At 39.9% G+C, this 16,761-nt stretch overlaps 2 protein-coding genes across 3 annotated transcripts in view; both read right to left on the bottom strand.

Moving 5' to 3' along the window:
• Nucleotides 1-359: 359 nt before the first annotated feature.
• Nucleotides 360-8,719, bottom strand: LOC146495896 (potassium channel, subfamily K, member 16-like). The gene is made up of 5 exons (XM_085143210.1): nt 7,992-8,719; nt 4,900-5,014; nt 4,652-4,818; nt 3,122-3,290; nt 360-2,946 (listed from the first exon to the last, which is right to left on the bottom strand). Exons 1-5 carry the CDS (start codon nt 8,202-8,204, stop codon nt 2,738-2,740), a joined length of 873 nt encoding a protein of 290 aa, XP_084999336.1. The 5' UTR covers nt 8,205-8,719; the 3' UTR covers nt 360-2,737.
• Nucleotides 8,640-16,761, bottom strand: part of kif6 (kinesin family member 6) — an 86,757-nt gene continuing 78,635 nt past the window's right edge. The window contains exons 23-24 of one of the 2 annotated variants that reach the window (XR_014871159.1): nt 9,638-16,758; nt 8,640-9,498 (exon numbers count right to left, since the gene is read on the bottom strand). Coding sequence is in view for 1 of the 2 variants with exons in the window: in XM_085143205.1 (XP_084999331.1) it covers nt 16,742-16,758 (17 nt within the window). In the remaining variant the exon portion in view is untranslated. Of the gene's footprint in view, nt 16,759-16,761 lie in introns of both variants that reach the window. The other variant, XM_085143205.1, reaches the window with a different exon arrangement.

Raw genomic sequence — 16,761 nt, 5'->3', positions numbered from 1 at the left:
CGATATTGTGTCATTCAAGCTAGAATCGATTTTAATCGGAAAATCGATAATTAAAACCCACCCCCAATGAGGATGGGTCTCCAAACTTAAATTTAAATTAAACATTATCTTTGGGTGGACTGGGTGACTATAGCCGCTATCTGTCTACAAGGCTTCAGCTCAGCTAATTGGAGTCTCTGAACTGGATCTCCAATCACTGTTTGTGCTGTTGGAGCCTTTTTTAAAACTAATTATCTCACAACCACTTACCACTTAACCATAAGCGCATACCCAAGAAGTCTATGCTCCAGTTGTGTTGAACAAAATTCCAGGATTTTATCAGTCCATTACCTGATACTTACTAATACTAATACTAAGCAGGTTTGTACAGCATGGATAAAAACACCTTATCTTTGTACTTTCAGATCCATGGCCGCAGGTACATAAAATCAAGCACCTAGCCGTCTGCCTTTAATTTCTTTGCTCTTTTCTTTTATAATCAACTGTAAATGGCATTATTGCAAACTGGAAATTTAGAGAAAATCAACAAAACAAAAAACAAAATAGAAACTCAGTCACATAGTTACAGACCAGACGTTAATTTACAGAGCAGATCAATACATAAATTGGGCACTGGGAGCATCATCTCATAGTCTTCATTGCCAAGCAGCTCCTGTAGCTGTAATGTGTAGGTGGCCAGGTAATTTTATTCATACATGTGATTGTTGGGGTTTTCTCTGTATTATTGTAGGGGTTTACCGTACAATATAAAGCGCCTTGAGGCTACAGTTGTTGTGATTTGGCGCTATATGAATTGAATTGAATTCAGTTGGGTTGAATAGTGTGTATGTGTTTGTACCCAGTCTATGGATGCAGCTTGCCAGCCAAATATTGGCAGATAAGTTAGCACCACCCTCTCATTTAGATAATCACACACCAGGGGTGTTGTGTGCTTCCGCTATTTATATGGAGTCTATGGTAGGGACATGTCTTTGCTAATATCTCATTTTCAGTAAAGGCTCAGCAGACTCTGTGCTGATAAGCTGTCATTTATTTCCATGTACCAAACCTAAAACTTACAGCTCTGAAAACATGCTTGTTTATGTAAACATTTAACATTGAAGTAGTTAAATAGTCATCCATTTTCTTATTTATTGCCCCCCCCCCCCAAAAAAAACCCCCAAACATGCTAAAATATTAGTTTTAATTCCTCAAATTCATGACAAATCTCACACAGCATCATGTTAAGACTGTGCTCATGACATTTAGAACTTCCTGGATGTGTTCAACCAGGATAAGAACTTATACAGAAGTTGCTCATCAGTATGAATCATTAATACTAATTAAACATAAAAAAAGTGAGCTTGAAAACACTGAAAAACTGTTAAATAAAACACAGGTAGTGTAGTCATACGCTTCACATACTCAGCTATATATATATATATTCAGTGTTGAATGGATTTAAAACAAACTAAAAAGTGAGACTGGTAAAAGCCATCCTCCTTTTTTTACAGCTCACTTCACCATTTTGATTAATGTGTTTGTCTAAGATAGCCCTCTGCATTCAATTCACCTGAATTTTCCATCACTACACAAATGCAGACGTGCTCTCAGAGAAACACACACACACACACACACACACACACACACACACACACACACACACACAAAAGAGTTAATAAAATACACAAACGTATAGCAGAAAACATGATTTCCGCCTGAGTAAACACATTCTCTACTAGATCATCTAAGAAAATGTTGAAATAATGTTTACAAAACAAGAAAGGCTCTAATGCTGAGAGGCAGCTCATTATGGCAGCGCCTTTAATTGTTTTATAACTAACACTAAAAAAGTTGATCTTCTTAACTTGTGTTTCTGAAGAATGGCTACTTTTTATTTTGCAAGTCACATACTTACATTTGTTTTATTTTTTTAATGGCAGTCAGTTCTTGGAGAACCATTACCAACCAATCACACTGGTGGTACTCCTGGAGATTTCAGAGCTGAAGCTAATAGGAGGGATGTTAACCTATACTGATACCAACACGGGGAATAACATGGGCAAAAATTTGAGCTGACCCAGTAGGGACTTGGGAGCTACCATGAGTGCAGTATGAAATATCATGGCATTGTTACCACATTCACACTGCCTCTAGTGTTTTACAGCATGAATGTTCCCCTCAGGTTGAACCCATCAGTGCAGAGTTCTGGAAGAACATCCCAAGTATTGTGAGGGAGGAAATGTGACAAAAACAACCTGAACTGTGTGCAAGAACACCTGCACAATCTTAAGATGCCAACTGACTCACTTGCCAGATTTTCCATTAAGTTAAATGATTTTGACAAACTGGAGGAGATCACAGAATAAAGGGGAAAAGGGAAATGAGAAGACTTCTGCAATGAGATCTAAAATCTGTCCAGAGGTGCATGAGAAAATAGTGCTGAATGGGAGATTGGCCACATTTAAATGAAGTCAGGCTTTTGATTTTTTCCCCCCTTCTGTCAACCTGTTCTCATAACTTTCTGAGCACACTTTGTATATAATATGTAAAACATTTTGCTCTCAGTGAGAATAATTAGAGTTAATTAGAACAGTGTTATTTGTGTGAACTGTTTGCATTTTATGACAGTTCAACGCAAATATTTAAAGCACCGATTGTGCGGCCTGAATGAGGTAGAAGTCATCCTGCTTCGTTTTAGCACAGTCTCGCTAAATATATTTTACGCACTGTATATGGTGCTATCTGCAGTCCATTTTCAGATCTTTGATGTGGCTTCTATTTCACTGGATGGCATGTTCTCTGCCTCCCTTTGTTTCCTGAGGCTCGGGTAAGTCTGGTCCAGCACATGCTCCATTATACTAGCTGCCATGTTGAAGATGAGAGCGAGCCAAGCGAGGCCAAAGATGACCCAAATGCCTGCAACACTGCGGTACAGAAAGATGTAGGTCTTTCCAGGGTTGGTACCTGCAAAGACAAACCCGAAAAGCTGTGCCCATGTTTTAGATTACATCCATATTCAGCCTCTGCACATACATTAAATCATATTGCAGATTACGTCCAAATGCCTTTTACAGTCCACTGGATAGAATCACAAAGGTTAGGTTGACTTCTGTGGTGTTTGTTTGCTCTCTCTACTCACCCACCACATAATCTCCAAAGCCAATGGTGCTGAGGGTAATGAAGGCGAAGTAGAAGCCCTCGCCATATGTCCAGCCTTCCACGTAACTGAACAGCAGAGGGGGGATGACCAGAAACAGGAAAGTGCCAGCGATAAAGAACAAACTCGCTGCAACAGCCTCAAATGCTTGCTGCAAAGGACAAAAGGTTTGATATTATACACAGAGATAAAGGCTATCAGCATGCTGTGGCCTACAGATCCAATCAATGCAACAAACGTTGATGTCTTTTTGGCAGCACTTTAGTATTTAATAAACAAATGAACAAGTAGTTGGGGTATGTCAATGGAAAATTGTACTTAGTAGTCAGTATAATCTTTTAATGATATAAGTTTGAATATGGTAGAATACTGCATGTAATCATTTGTGTTTAGAAGTATGTAGTTGGTCTCATCCTAGGAAATCTGTAACATTCCAGGGTGTTCTGGCTTTCACCCCCACATCCTAGGAGCATGGGAAAAGGTCGTACCTTGTTTTATTGTTTTACGGTAGGATTAACGTAGTCATATCTGTTTCCAGTCTAAGTGGTTTTGGTTTGATGAACTGCTGGACTTCCAGTCCAGCAGGTTTAGGGAAGTCATTTATGGGGTCACACTCTGACCACACACACACACACCACACACACACCACACAAGCACCCACTGAAGTGTATAAATAAAGGACCAGGGCAAGTCCTCAGGGCCACTCTCTGAGACTCGCTCTTGGGGTGGGAGTTCTGAGAGATGCCCTTGCTAGCAAGAAATTCTGTGTGTTTCTCCTCTCTTATTCTCTACTGAAGAAGTGTTTTAGAACATATCTCTTAACAGGGTATTTCTGTAATCTTTTGTTTAAGCCAGTATTTGCTTTCAGTATCTGAAGCAGGTCCAGAAATGTGATGATTGGCTTGTAATATCTGCCAATTCACAGGGGAGCTGTGTAAGATTAGGTTTTGTCAAAGCTGTTAAAAAAGGTATAGTTTCAGAAACTAAAAGAAACATTTTGGTGTTAGAGGTTTTAGCCAGGGTTTTTTTTTTTTTTTTAAAGCTTTTCCACTTTGATGTTCCAAAAGGCGCAAAATCTATAAAAAGATGTGATTGTTTACCAAACGTTAACCCTGTCCCTAGATTGGCCAGCAGTTACCTGGTGCAGGTTAGGAAAATAAGTGGTATGTGAAAGTGTGAGGGCACTTATCACCTGTATTGCTTGTTTACTTGGGCTCCCAGCTAGTTTACCAAAGAAACAAAAATTCTGGAAAGTTGGTGAAGTTTCTTTCTATACATGTCATTTTTATGTCGTGGTGACGACTGATGGTGCTGATAAGGTCATTCACATCAGAATCTCATCAACACTGGACATTTTAACACGTTATTTTTATTCTTTGGCTTTTTCACTAGACTGTACTAGATAATAGGCCAACCTATGTTAGCTTTAAATGTGCTTATAAATAATTTTGATTTGATGTGATCCCTAAAAAATATCACTCCATGCTGTAGCTAATGGACATGAAGCGGTACCTTGTGAGGAACAACTGAGACCAGTCCCTTCTCCAGCCTCCCCCGGTGGATAGTGAAACACTTCCCCAGCTGTTTGAAGAAGGCCAGGTTCAGGGGAATCCCACAGAAAGCATAAAACACACAAAACACCTGGCCAGACACAGTGCTTGGGGAGAGGTTTCCATAGCCTGTGAACCAGATAAGGAGCCGTTATTAAGCTGGGCAGGCATTTCCCACAAATGGGAAAACTGAAATGTGAAAGTGCTCACCGATAGTTGTGATGACTGTGCTTGCAAAGAAGAAGGAACTGCTGAAGTCCCAGTTACTGGGGTTTGTGGAGTTTCCTGAAGGATTTACTCCATTTTTCTTGGCATATAAAATGACCTGTGTGCACGCACACACACACACACAAATGCAAGCACAGAGATAGTAAAATCAGGATTAAATGTTCCTGAACATTTAATGACTCATGACACTAAAGGGAGCCAGTAATCATACTGACAGATATTTAGATCAGAACACACTAAATAACTGATTAGGTCAGGTTACAGTCAGCTATTACCATGTACAGTGGGGCAAAAAAGTATTTAGTCAGCCACCGATTGTGCAAGTTCCCCCACTTAAAATGATGACAGAGGTCAGTAATTTGCACCAGAGGTACACTTCAACTGTGAGAGACAGAATGTGAAAAAAAAAAATCCATGAATTCACATGGTAGGATTTGTAAAGAATTTATTCGTAAATCAGGGTGGAAAATAAGTATTTGGTCAATAACAAAAATACAACTCAATACTTTGTAACATAACCTTTGTTGGCAATAACAGAGGTCAAACGTTTACTATAGGTCTTTACCAGGTTTGCACACACAGTAGCTGGTATTTTGGCCCATTCCTCCATGCAGATCTTCTCAAGAGCAGAGATGTTTTGGGGCTGTCGCCGAGCAACACGGACTTTCAACTCCCGCCACAGATTTTCTATGGGGTTGAGGTCTGGAGACTGGCTAGGCCACTCCAGGACTTTCAAATGCTTCTTACGGAGCCACTCCTTTGTTGCCCGGGCGGTGTGTTTTGGATCATTGTCATGTTGGAAGACCCAGCCTCGTTTCATCTTCAAAGTTCTCACTGATGGAAGGAGGTTTTGGCTTAAAATCTCACGATACTTGGCCCCATTCATTCTGTCCTTAACACGGATCAGTCGTCCTGTCCCCTTGGCAGAAAAACAGCCCCATAGCATGATGTTTCCACCCCCATGCTTCACAGTAGGTATGGTGTTCTTGGAATGCAACTCAGTATTCTTCTTCCTCCAAACACGACGAGTTGAGTTTATACCAAAAAGTTCTACTTTGGTTTCATCTGACCACATGACATTCTCCCAATCCTCTGCTGTATCATCCATGTGCTCTCTGGCAAACTTCAGACGGGCCTGGACATGCACTGGCTTCAGCAGCGGAACACGTCTGGCACTGCGGGATTTGATTCCCTGTCGTTGTAGTGTGTTACTGATGGTGACCTTTGTTACTTTGGTCCCAGCTCTCTGCAGGTCATTCACCAGGTCCCCCCGTGTGGTTCTGGGATCTTTGCTCACCGTTCTCATGATCATTTTGACCCCACGGGATGAGATCTTGCGTGGAGCCCCAGATCGAGGGAGATTATCAGTGGTCTTGTATGTCTTCCATTTTCTGATGATTGCTCCCACAGTTGATTTTTTCACACCAAGCTGCTTGCCTATTGTAGATTCACTCTTCCCAGTCTGGTGCAGGTCTACAATTCTTTTCCTGGTGTCCTTCGAAAGCTCTTTGGTCTTGGCCATGGCGGAGTTTGGAGTCTGACTGGTTGAGGCTGTGGACAGGTGTCTTTTATACAGATGATGAGGTCAAACAGGTGCCATTCATACAGGTAACGAGTGGGGGACAGAAAAGCTTCTTACAGAAGACGTTACAGGTCTGTGAGAGCCAGGGATTTTCCTTGTTTGAGGTGACCAAATACTTATTTTCCACCCTGATTTACGAATAAATTCTTTACAAATCCTACCATGTGAATTCATGGATTTTTTTTTTCACATTCTGTCTCTCACAGTTGAAGTGTACCTCTGGTGCAAATTACTGACCTCTGTCATCATTTTAAGTGGGGGAACTTGCACAATCGGTGGCTGACTAAATACTTTTTTGCCCCACTGTATGTAGCGTTATTGTCATGATGTAAAAAAAGCTTGTAGTGTAATAATTGATTCTCGTGTAACATCACTAGACATGTAGTTCATTGCATTATTAACATTTATGGTGTTGATAGACATTTATCATGGCACTAGATCTGATGCTGAACACATTTTGGTAGAGTCTGATAATGTAAAGATGCAGCACAAACTTAAAATTGGTAGAAAAACTACTCACATATATTAATTAGCCAGGCAAGGAGGCCTGAATTTTTTAGAAACTGCTGACCTGCTGGGATTTCCCTCCCACTCTCCAATTCAGGATCACTGATTGGAGAGTGGTGAGAAACCATTCGTTATAACCAAGGTTCACTCTCCTCAAATGACCTCACCAGATCTCAATCCAATAAAACGTCTTTGGGATATAGTGGGCTGGAATCTGCATCAACTGTGTGATGCTATCATGTCAACATGTGCCAAAATCTCTCGTGACTGTTTCCAGCAACTTGTTGAGTCTATATCACAAACCAGGTGTATGTAATCTAATCTAAAGTCTCCTGCATGTATGTGTACGGCTCAAGAGCTTGGTCTTATTAGCTACACTGTGGATGTGAGGGGTATGGGTGAAGCAAGAAACTGCGTCCATAATCATACAATTGTTCATTCACTTTCTGTTTTTGGAAGCCCTACTGACCGCCCAGTACATTCTTAACCATCCAGACCCATCAGGTTGTCTGTGACAGTCTCCTAGGATAAGTAGCCAGGTAAGTAAATTACAGTTTTCTAATCTAAATGAGCACTCAAAGCTACTTACTGTCAAGCCTTCAACACACATACACACACTTTATTCTATACTTAAGTGCCTTATCTAATGATTTATTATTGCAATGGAAGGAACTCAGGGTTAAGTATCTTAATGACTTCCTGAGCCACAGCCACATATTTAAAACTATGGAGAAGAAGCATTCATTCATTTTTGGCTTTTTCTCTTTGCTTTTCATTTCAGATTATTTTATGTTAAATTACATATATTTCAGTCTATTTTCTATCTAGAAGCTGTTACATTTTTTTTAATATTGCTCATTTTACATGAATACCTTTTATCTTTTAATGTAAAGCACTTTGAATTGCCATGCTGTTGCCTTGCCATCACTGTGTTGGTAAAGTTGGGACTATCAAACACATGCTGACAGTGTAATAAATGCCAGACCTTAACAAAGTACTCCAAGGCGTCTCCATCCAAGCAGGTGTAATTTGCTAAGAAATTCAACTTCTCCATCAGAAAATGGTTTCGATTGTAGTTTTCGGCCTCTCGCTCCAGTATTCGGAAGATGGTGGCTCCAGCCAGCAGGTAGATGAAATGGGCCAGAGCCAAAAGAGCCGTCCAGCTCACTCTGACCCGCACCACGTGAAAGCTCGCCATTGACCTTCCGCCACCAACAGAAAGGATACGATACCAATCAACAAACTTGTTGGAGGAGTTGTTTTTTTTCTTAGTTCAGAAAGAATTGAAAGACAAACCCTCGTTCAGCGTGAGATATTCTTTTTGAAAACAGGCAACGAAATTGGTTTGCTTAAGGAGAAAGCATTTCTACATCACAGCAGGATGAGGGAAGGCTAATGTTTGGTGAAGCTCTGAGTCGATAGGTTATCAGGTCTCCTTCTGGTTGGTCAGAGTCCTGTAAATTTATGGGTTATCTGGGTAATGGCCAAACTTACTTCACCTCCATTAGTGACATCTGGGCACACGGATACACTTCCAACTGTTTCCACTAATAAGGGCATCTTGTCAGCATAACAGAAGTTAATGTTTGACCAGCAGCAGCACAGGCCATCTGATCCCAGCCTGTACACAAGCCCAGACCCCCCTGCATCTATAACTTTGGGTTTCCCCACATGCCTATTCCAAGTTTCGGCTCTGACTGTGCTCATTATGATTATTAACCCTTGTGATGTCCACGGGTCATTTTTGTCCTCTAAAGAAATCTTTTGCTATCAAAAATGTGTTTTTTATTCATTAAATGGTCTGAAAATAACAGAAGTTATTCATTACTATACTATGCGTGATTGGAATAAGTTTTAAGTAATTTGATTTATTTATGGGGTTTTTATTGGATTTTATAACAGCTGCTGTCCTCAGGGGTCAAAAATGACCCCAAAGTACAAAGTGTTGCAAAGAGCCGTATTTTCACAACATACTGCTTTCAAACATCTTTGATCTTGGATCACTGATGTGTGGGGTCAAGCACTGGTCATAACAACCAAAACAACAACAACAACAGGCAGCACAATGAGGAGGCAGGTGCTCTATATTCAATGAAAGTTTATTTACACAGCACCGAATCACAACAACAGTCGCATCAAAGTGCTTCGTATTGTAAGGTCGACCCTACAATAATACATACACAGAAAGTAGCTCACAAGCCTCCATTGCACTAGAGATTTGCATACTTTGATGAGCATACATTTTTTTACCATGTTGTGCAAAGCAATGACCAGCAGGACAAAGCACATATTGTCCTCTAGTATAATGAGGAGGGAGAATCAATGTTCAGGAAGATCCAGGGTTAGAAGATAATGAAAATATAGCCAATATTTAGAGCACATGTTAACCTTTCTCTGAAAAAGCACATCACCCACCTGCAGAAGTGGAAGAAGGCTATGAAGTGAAGGAAAGTGATGAAGAATCTGAACTATGTTCAAGTAGGTTCTCAGGCCTCCAGGGCTTGGTAGTCTGAGGAGCTTGGAAAGAAAGTGACTGGGCTTCTTGAAGTTTCTTGAATTTTCAGGATGTGAAACTGAAATAGAAGATGTGTCAGAGGACTGCACATCTTCTATTTTAATTATGATGAAGACAAAGAATCAAGCAGGAAAGAGGAGTCAGCTGAGACAGAGGAATATTTGCAGTAATGTGAGGAAACATTGATCTGGTCTTCTATCCTTCCCAGTGTCAGACGATGCATGACTCTCTCATGTGCCTCAGAGAAAGACGATCTACCACAGTCCAAGCACATGTGCCAGGTCCCATACTCCTTCAGTTACTTTTCTACTCGAGTACTGAAAGCATTACACACAGTGTATTCTGCTTGTATTCTGCCTTTGAACGTTTACATGCCAATGGATGCATCAGAGACCAAGTTGGGGTTCAGTAACTTGCCCAAGGACACCTTGGTAAGAACTCCAGACTAGAGCACACAGAGATTGAACCAACAACCATCCAATCAGCAGATGAGCTGCTCTACAGCCAACTCAATGACGAACAAGGAGGGACAACGAGAGAGGAAGAAAAATGGACCGAATGCAGCTGTAGGCGTATGTGGGTGTGTTGATTCTTACTGCCGAGCATCCAGTAGAGTCGCTACGGCCAGTTTATGACATCCTGAGTCTGGTAGAGTAGTTTTAAAGGTGACACAAGATTAATCATAGAAGCACAAAAAGGATATCATTTCTTGATAAAGACACAATAGATGATCATCGTTCATGACACAAACGTGCTCCCATTTGAGGTGTATGGAGCAAGTGGGCGTGTCTCCTGCTGTGATGTCAGACCCTGGTACTGATCTGACTGTATGAGCACCAAGTCCCCTTCAGAGGACTCTGTCCAACAGAACATCCAAGTAAACCAGGGATGAGATAAAAACATGGGCAGCATGTGATGCAGGTCCAGCTGTACATGGAACATGCTAGTGTACGATGGCAAACCGTCTCCTGCAGTCAGGACACGCCAGTTGTCCCTAACATTGCAGAAGGTTTCCAAAAGAAAACAATCACCTGTAACAACTTGTTTACTGTATATGACCCTTGGCCTGCAAGTGCAGAAAGAAAGCTGTCCATGATGGGACCAGTGCAGAGGAATAAACCTGAGCTTCCTCCTGATGGGACCAGTACAGAGGAATGAACCTGAGCTTCCTCCTGCACTTGGGTAAAACATGGACACGCCTTTGTTCTTGCTTCAGGCTCTCATGTGTTCACTCAGACTCATGCCCTGGTGTCCTATCATGCCAAAATATAGAAAACTGTCAGGTAATGAGTTGGAATAAAGTTGAATAAAACCTTGAAACACAGAGATGGATGATATTTTATACTTCTTGCTTTATAAACAGTCAAAGCAAACGGGGTCATTTTTGAGCCCAGAGGACAACAGATGTGATTATTTGCTGCCAGTAAAAAACTTTAAGTAGTTTAAAAACAGCTTTCTAAATTAACTTTGACATAAACCCGTCTGTGATCATCTGTTAAAGCAACCGACTCTGGTTGTGAAACGATAATCACGATAACTGATGATTTAATTTATTTTTTACCCAAAAACAAAGAAAAAAAAATCATTTTTATGAGGTTTTTATCAGACTTAAATTTGAAATGGAATAAAAAAAAATGTTTAAAAATGTTTGAATTAAGTTTTAATTAAAAGTGGGGGAAAAAATCGACTTCATATTAATTAAGTATCAATCAAACCAGATGGGGACATTTTTGACCCCTGAGGACCACAGGTGTGATTATGTGCTGCCATATAAAATTTATAAATGGTTCAAAAAAAACTTTCTCACTAAAGTTCAACATACAGCACTCTGTAGTTATTCAGATAGTCAAAATTATCTGAACATTTAAATATTTTATTTTCTCAATTTGTTTTTGCTCAAAAACACAGTGTACTTTATGTAAACAAGGTGTGGTGGCCCTAAAATGTAAAATGTTGGGTAAATTTTGTGTTAATGTGTTGGTCTTAAATAAAACTAAGGTGTAACACTGAATTGATTGACAATTTATAATTTATACTTGAAAAAACAGTCAAATGAAGTGGGGACATTTTTGACCCCTGAGGACCACAGGTGTTATTATGTGCTGCCATTTAAAATTTATAAACGCTTGAAAAAAAACTTTCTCACTAAAGTTCAACATACAGCACTCTTTAGTTAGACAAATAGTCAAAATTATCTAAACAATTAAATATTTTATTTTCTTGTTTTATTTACACTCGAAAACACAGTGTACTTTATGTAAACAAGGTGTGGTGGCCCTAAAATGTAAAATGTTGGGTAAATTTTGTGTTAATGTGTTGGTCTTAAGTAAAACTAAGATGTAACACTGAATTGATTGACAATTTATACTTTATACTTTAAAAAACAGTCAAATGAAGTGGGGACATTTTTGACCCCTGAGGACCACAGGTGTGATTATGTGCTGCCATTTAAAAAATTTAAATGGTTCAAAAAAAAAATTCTCACTAAAGTTCAACATACAGCACTCTGTAGTTAGTCAGATAGTCAAAATTATCTAAACAATTAAATATTTAATTTTCTTGTTTTATTTTCGCTTAAAAAACAGGGTGTATTTTTTGTAAACAAGGTGTGGTGGCCCTAAAATGTAAAATGTTGGGTAAATTTTGTGTTAATGTGTTGGTCTTAAGTAAAACTAAGATGTAACACTGAATTGATTGACAATTTATACTTTATACTTTAAAAAACACTCAAATGAAGCGGGGACAGTTTTGACCCCTGATCACCCCAGTTGTATGGAAATCGGGGGGACATTATGAGGGTTAAGGAGAAACTTAAACAGGATTTAGTTTTTCAGTCACGTAGGTTACAATAATTAAAAAAAATGTCAACACATCAAGAAAACAGCATCAACCATTAGGCATATATGGCTTACACAGCCAAAAGTTATCAATTATTTAGAGGCATCTGGAAAAAAATTAATCAAACAGATGTCAAATATTTACTCTGTTTTGGTTTCTGTCATATAAAAAACGGACTGGATGTTACCCAGTGTTTTGTGATTTCCTGTTTTAAAGCCAAGAGTTCAACATTTTTGTCGTCTTGAATTTTGAACTGATATTACATGGTTATGAAGGAGCACCACCCTTTTATCCTCTTTATACTTTACATAACAGTACCATCATTTACAAACTGAACATCATGTTGTATTTTATTGGAATAACACTAGTGACTAAGACCATAATCTCACTAGGAAAGTATACTGATCTCTTTCTCCAAAAATCAAAGCAGGAAAAAATGATGCTTCAGACCATTTTTCTGAGATTTCACTCCAGCAAGTTAAAGGGACTCAGTGGTTTGTATGGTCCTCATGTTCTTATATGCATGCTTGACAACATCAGGCCATGCTCATAATTAGATAGTATTCTGGGGGATCTCCTCCAAGATCTGGACCAGGGCATCTTTGAGCTCCTGGACAGTCTGTGGAGCAACTGGGCTCCACAGTGCAGGGAGCACAGGGCCCTTTAAAGGATATTGTGTCATCAGGCCACCTCATGAAGCCTTTTTTTGATTGTCTGGCCTGCTGGAGTTTATTTTGTAGGGTTCTGGCCTGTTTTTCCTTGCACAAAGGAGCAGATACCAGTCCTGCTGATAGGTTCAGGATCTTCTATACCCCCATCCAGCTCTCCAAGACTAACCTCCTGTCTACTGGAATCTCCTCCTTGTTTTGTGGGTTGTCTCATATAGTGCACCTGTGTTCTTAATTTAATTAAAACCAGATACTGAACAGATCAGTATCCCAAAGTTTTAACTGACTTGATGCTATACTAAAATTTAAAAGTGGTCCTTTTTTATGAGCAGTGTACGCAAAGTAAAACAGCTTCTAAGGAACTAGTGCATTCTGGGAAGTGCAGTAATCCTAGCACATCCCTTAAAGTGTTCGGTGGGGGGGTGTAAAAGAAGTAGAAAAAATGCATGGCATTGTTGGTCAGAAGATTTTTTTCCATGACCAACTTTAGATCAATCTTTAGATTATTGTATTTACACAGATTCACTGCAGATTTACAGTTTTCACAAAAAAACATGCTTCAGCTCTAATTAGACAGTTTTTCTTCCTGGGAACACCCTCTCTATTACAATTACTAGTGAACCCAGTGATGGGAAGTGATGTTCCCAAGGGAAATAACAGATGTAATGACGTGACCGAAAAAGGACCTTTCTCCAAAGTCACTCAGCCTCGATGCAAAGCGTGCATGTGTCAAACAAATTGATGCAAAGCCATGTAAACCTGTTGACAGATCGTCTCTGTTTGGACACATGGCTTTGAGGTAGCTAGGTAGGCAGACACAGCTTATTAGCTGATGCTGATGGAGATATTGATTTTTTTTTTCAAACCTGACAATCTCCCTGAGATAGCTGTAAACAAGCTTCAAGTTAAAACTTATATTATCGTTGCTTACTGTGGAAATAGGTGCAGTGATTTACTACCATGTAGAAACATGCATGTAATGACAGTATATAAGACAAAAACTGTCTAATGAGTCAGTATTTAGTAAGAAAACCTTAATTATTGAACACAGCCTGAACTCTCTATTTCAAACTTCCTTGTCATTTTTTTATGGAGTCTTCAGAAATAGTTCTACGGGTTACTTGAAAGACATCCAACGCTCTTTTTTGGATGGTGGTTGCTTTTTTTGTTCTGTCAGATGTAGATGATCCCACACTGCTTCAATAATGATGAGGTCTGGGTCACAGCAGGCTAATACATGACTGACTGTGTTTCACTGTATATTTTTACATGCATACTTTCACATTAGCGTTTGAAATTTGGGATCAGTGTCATGTTGAAAGAGGAAGCTGCTACCAATCAGCTCTGGATTTTTTTTCAAAGGACACGACTTTCAGATAGTGTTCACCTGCTATAGGTTTTAGGCCTGGCACTACTTCTTTTGTCCTTCGCTTGTCTAGTTTCCTCAAAATCTTTAAGGACACACTGCACACCATGCAAAGACATGGCAAACTTATACCTAACTAGGAATTACTTGAGTGAAAAAGTAGCCAATGGCCACAGGGGAACTTCAGAAAGAACTTCAGGAAGACTGGACAACAATTTCTCAATTCCTCCTTGAAAGTATAATATAAAGAAATGAAGGGTGTGTCAAGAGCTTTCACTGTTCTGTGTTCTGTGTCTAATAATAACTATTTAGTTCAGAATCCAACAAGAAGAGTTTGTAACACAATCTGAATAGAGCTTTTTACTAACTGGACACTTCTTCATGGGTGTTTCTTTACCTTTGGCACAGTGCATGCTGGGATCATTTCCCTGAACAGCAGCTCAGATCAGCTGCAGTTCCTGTAGCGTCCACTTGGTGCCGGCTCCAAAAGTAACTCCTATGTTAATGTCAAACTTCATAGCAGAAATAGATATGTTTACAGCCTGTTAACATGTTAAGGCTTAAAGTTTACATTAACTAGAGGTGTGGCTTCTTTAGTGACAGGTGAATACAGACACAGGTGGCTTTAGGTGCAAAGGGAAGGAGGGGCTCAGGAGTCAACCCATGTAGACAGCAGCCCAGTCCTGTTGCCAGTCTTCCAGCGCTGGACAGATCTGCCTGCCTAATTTGGATGGGAGTAATGGTTCAGAGGCATTGGGAGGGGGGTGAGTGTGTGTCTGTGTACATGAGAGATTTGAGTGTGTGTGTGTGTGTGTGTGTAACCTATGTTCAACTTGAAAGAGTGTCCTTTCACCCGGTTAAGCAAAAGTCAACAGTCCTCCAGGTGATGCAGGTGACCTTGAAGTATATGAGCAGATAGTCAAAACACAGTCCTGTTATCAGGGAAATTTGTTGTTTTGGGCAGTCTTGGCCTTGAGTAGCTGCATGAAGGAGATGGTTATTTGGGTTCAAATTAACAACTGCATTCCAATTTCGCATTTGGTCTAAATGTCCATCACTGGTCATCAGGTCTCTCAATTCCCGATGCAGAGCCGTGAGCTTCTCCAAGATCTTATCAATATTGCGTTCAGTAAACACAGTCTGAGTACTCACGGCTTGCCCATGGTCAATCGTGTTGGCCAACCTTGTGGGGTTTTGAACAGCTGTAACCGCTTTCTTTGTTCTTCGATAAGCCAGGTCCGCTCCAGCTCCAATCAGCCAGAATTCTGTTATCATGGTCCAGAATAGGTAGATCTCGTTCAATGCTGTCCAACGAGAGTGTCGCCAGGAAACGACGCAACTGGCCATCGCATATCCAGCAGCAAACATCTGTGCAGGAGAATCGGGCTCTCCTAAGCCCAGGCTTCTCATCAAGAATAGGGTGTCAATTTCGTTAAGGGATAAGTTGATCAAATCCATAAGTTTTTAAGTTTTAGAGAACAAGACTGAGAGATCTGAGGGTCAGAGTGAATGCCTGATGTAATTTTAAATCTGCTGCACAAAAACTGTTTTTGCTTATATGATCTCATACAGATCATCTTCAAATTTCAGGGAGACCTAAGAGATACTCTAATTTTTTCAGTATAGCTGTTAGAACTGTAGTTGACAGTGGTTTTCCACTTTTTAGGATGGAATTTTCCAGTTAAATTCCAAAGGGAAAAAACCCCACTGTTACACCTATTACATATTATCAAAGAGAAATAAGGAAGCACTCATGAAAAAAGATTTATTAAAAAGAAAAAGAAAAAGAGCTTTGTGCATCAACAGCTATGATCTGTGGATTTTAAATCACAAGGCAGGCAGAGTGGAGAGTTTAAACCTAATACACAAAACAAGAAACTCAGAAGTAAGAACAGCAGTAGTGTGTGTCGTAGTATCGCACAATTCTGCTTTTTGTACATTTTAAATAGGAAAATGTCCTGATATTATACATTTTTACACCCCTTTTGAATAAAGTAAAATTAGATGGAAATATGAAAATCATTTGTTTCTGCATCATTTACATAGTTATGATTCATTACTTCCACAAACTGGAGCAGCCGGCTTCTGACTGGCCGCTCCTTCTGATATCTTGAGACAACATTTGTCAAACAGTCGGAGCAGGCTGTGATTTCCACTCATGACCATTATATCACATCATTACCAGGAAGAAGCCAGTAACTGAGTGTGCGCACTTGACAGCAGGCATAATGTGTGTGTGTGTGTGTGTGTGTGTGTGTGTTGTATTTCTTGGAGAAGCCTAGTGCCCATGTACCGGGTCATGAGTAATTATTTCAACTGGTAGACGTGGAGGTCAAACTTGAAACACATCACTGCTGATGTTTGCCTG

The sequence above is a fragment of the Neolamprologus multifasciatus genome, chromosome 19 (assembly GCF_963576455.1).
Source record: "Neolamprologus multifasciatus chromosome 19, fNeoMul1.2, whole genome shotgun sequence".
Taxonomy (NCBI): Eukaryota; Metazoa; Chordata; class Actinopteri; order Cichliformes; family Cichlidae; genus Neolamprologus; species Neolamprologus multifasciatus.
The sequence above is the reverse complement of the archived record's forward strand: the minus strand, read 5'-3'. Positions and strand labels throughout refer to the sequence as shown.

Coding starts and splice junctions, on each gene's coding strand:
- LOC146495896 (XM_085143210.1), bottom strand. CDS start 8,204: ATGGCGAGCTTTCACGTGGTGCGGGTCAGAGTGAGCTGGACGGCTCTT. Junction 4,819..4,899: donor CACAGTCATCACAACTATCG/GTGAGCACTTTC, acceptor TCTGGTTCACAG/GCTATGGAAACCTCTCCCCA. Junction 3,291..4,651: donor TCTCAGTTGTTCCTCACAAG/GTACCGCTTCAT, acceptor TGTCCTTTGCAG/CAAGCATTTGAGGCTGTTGC.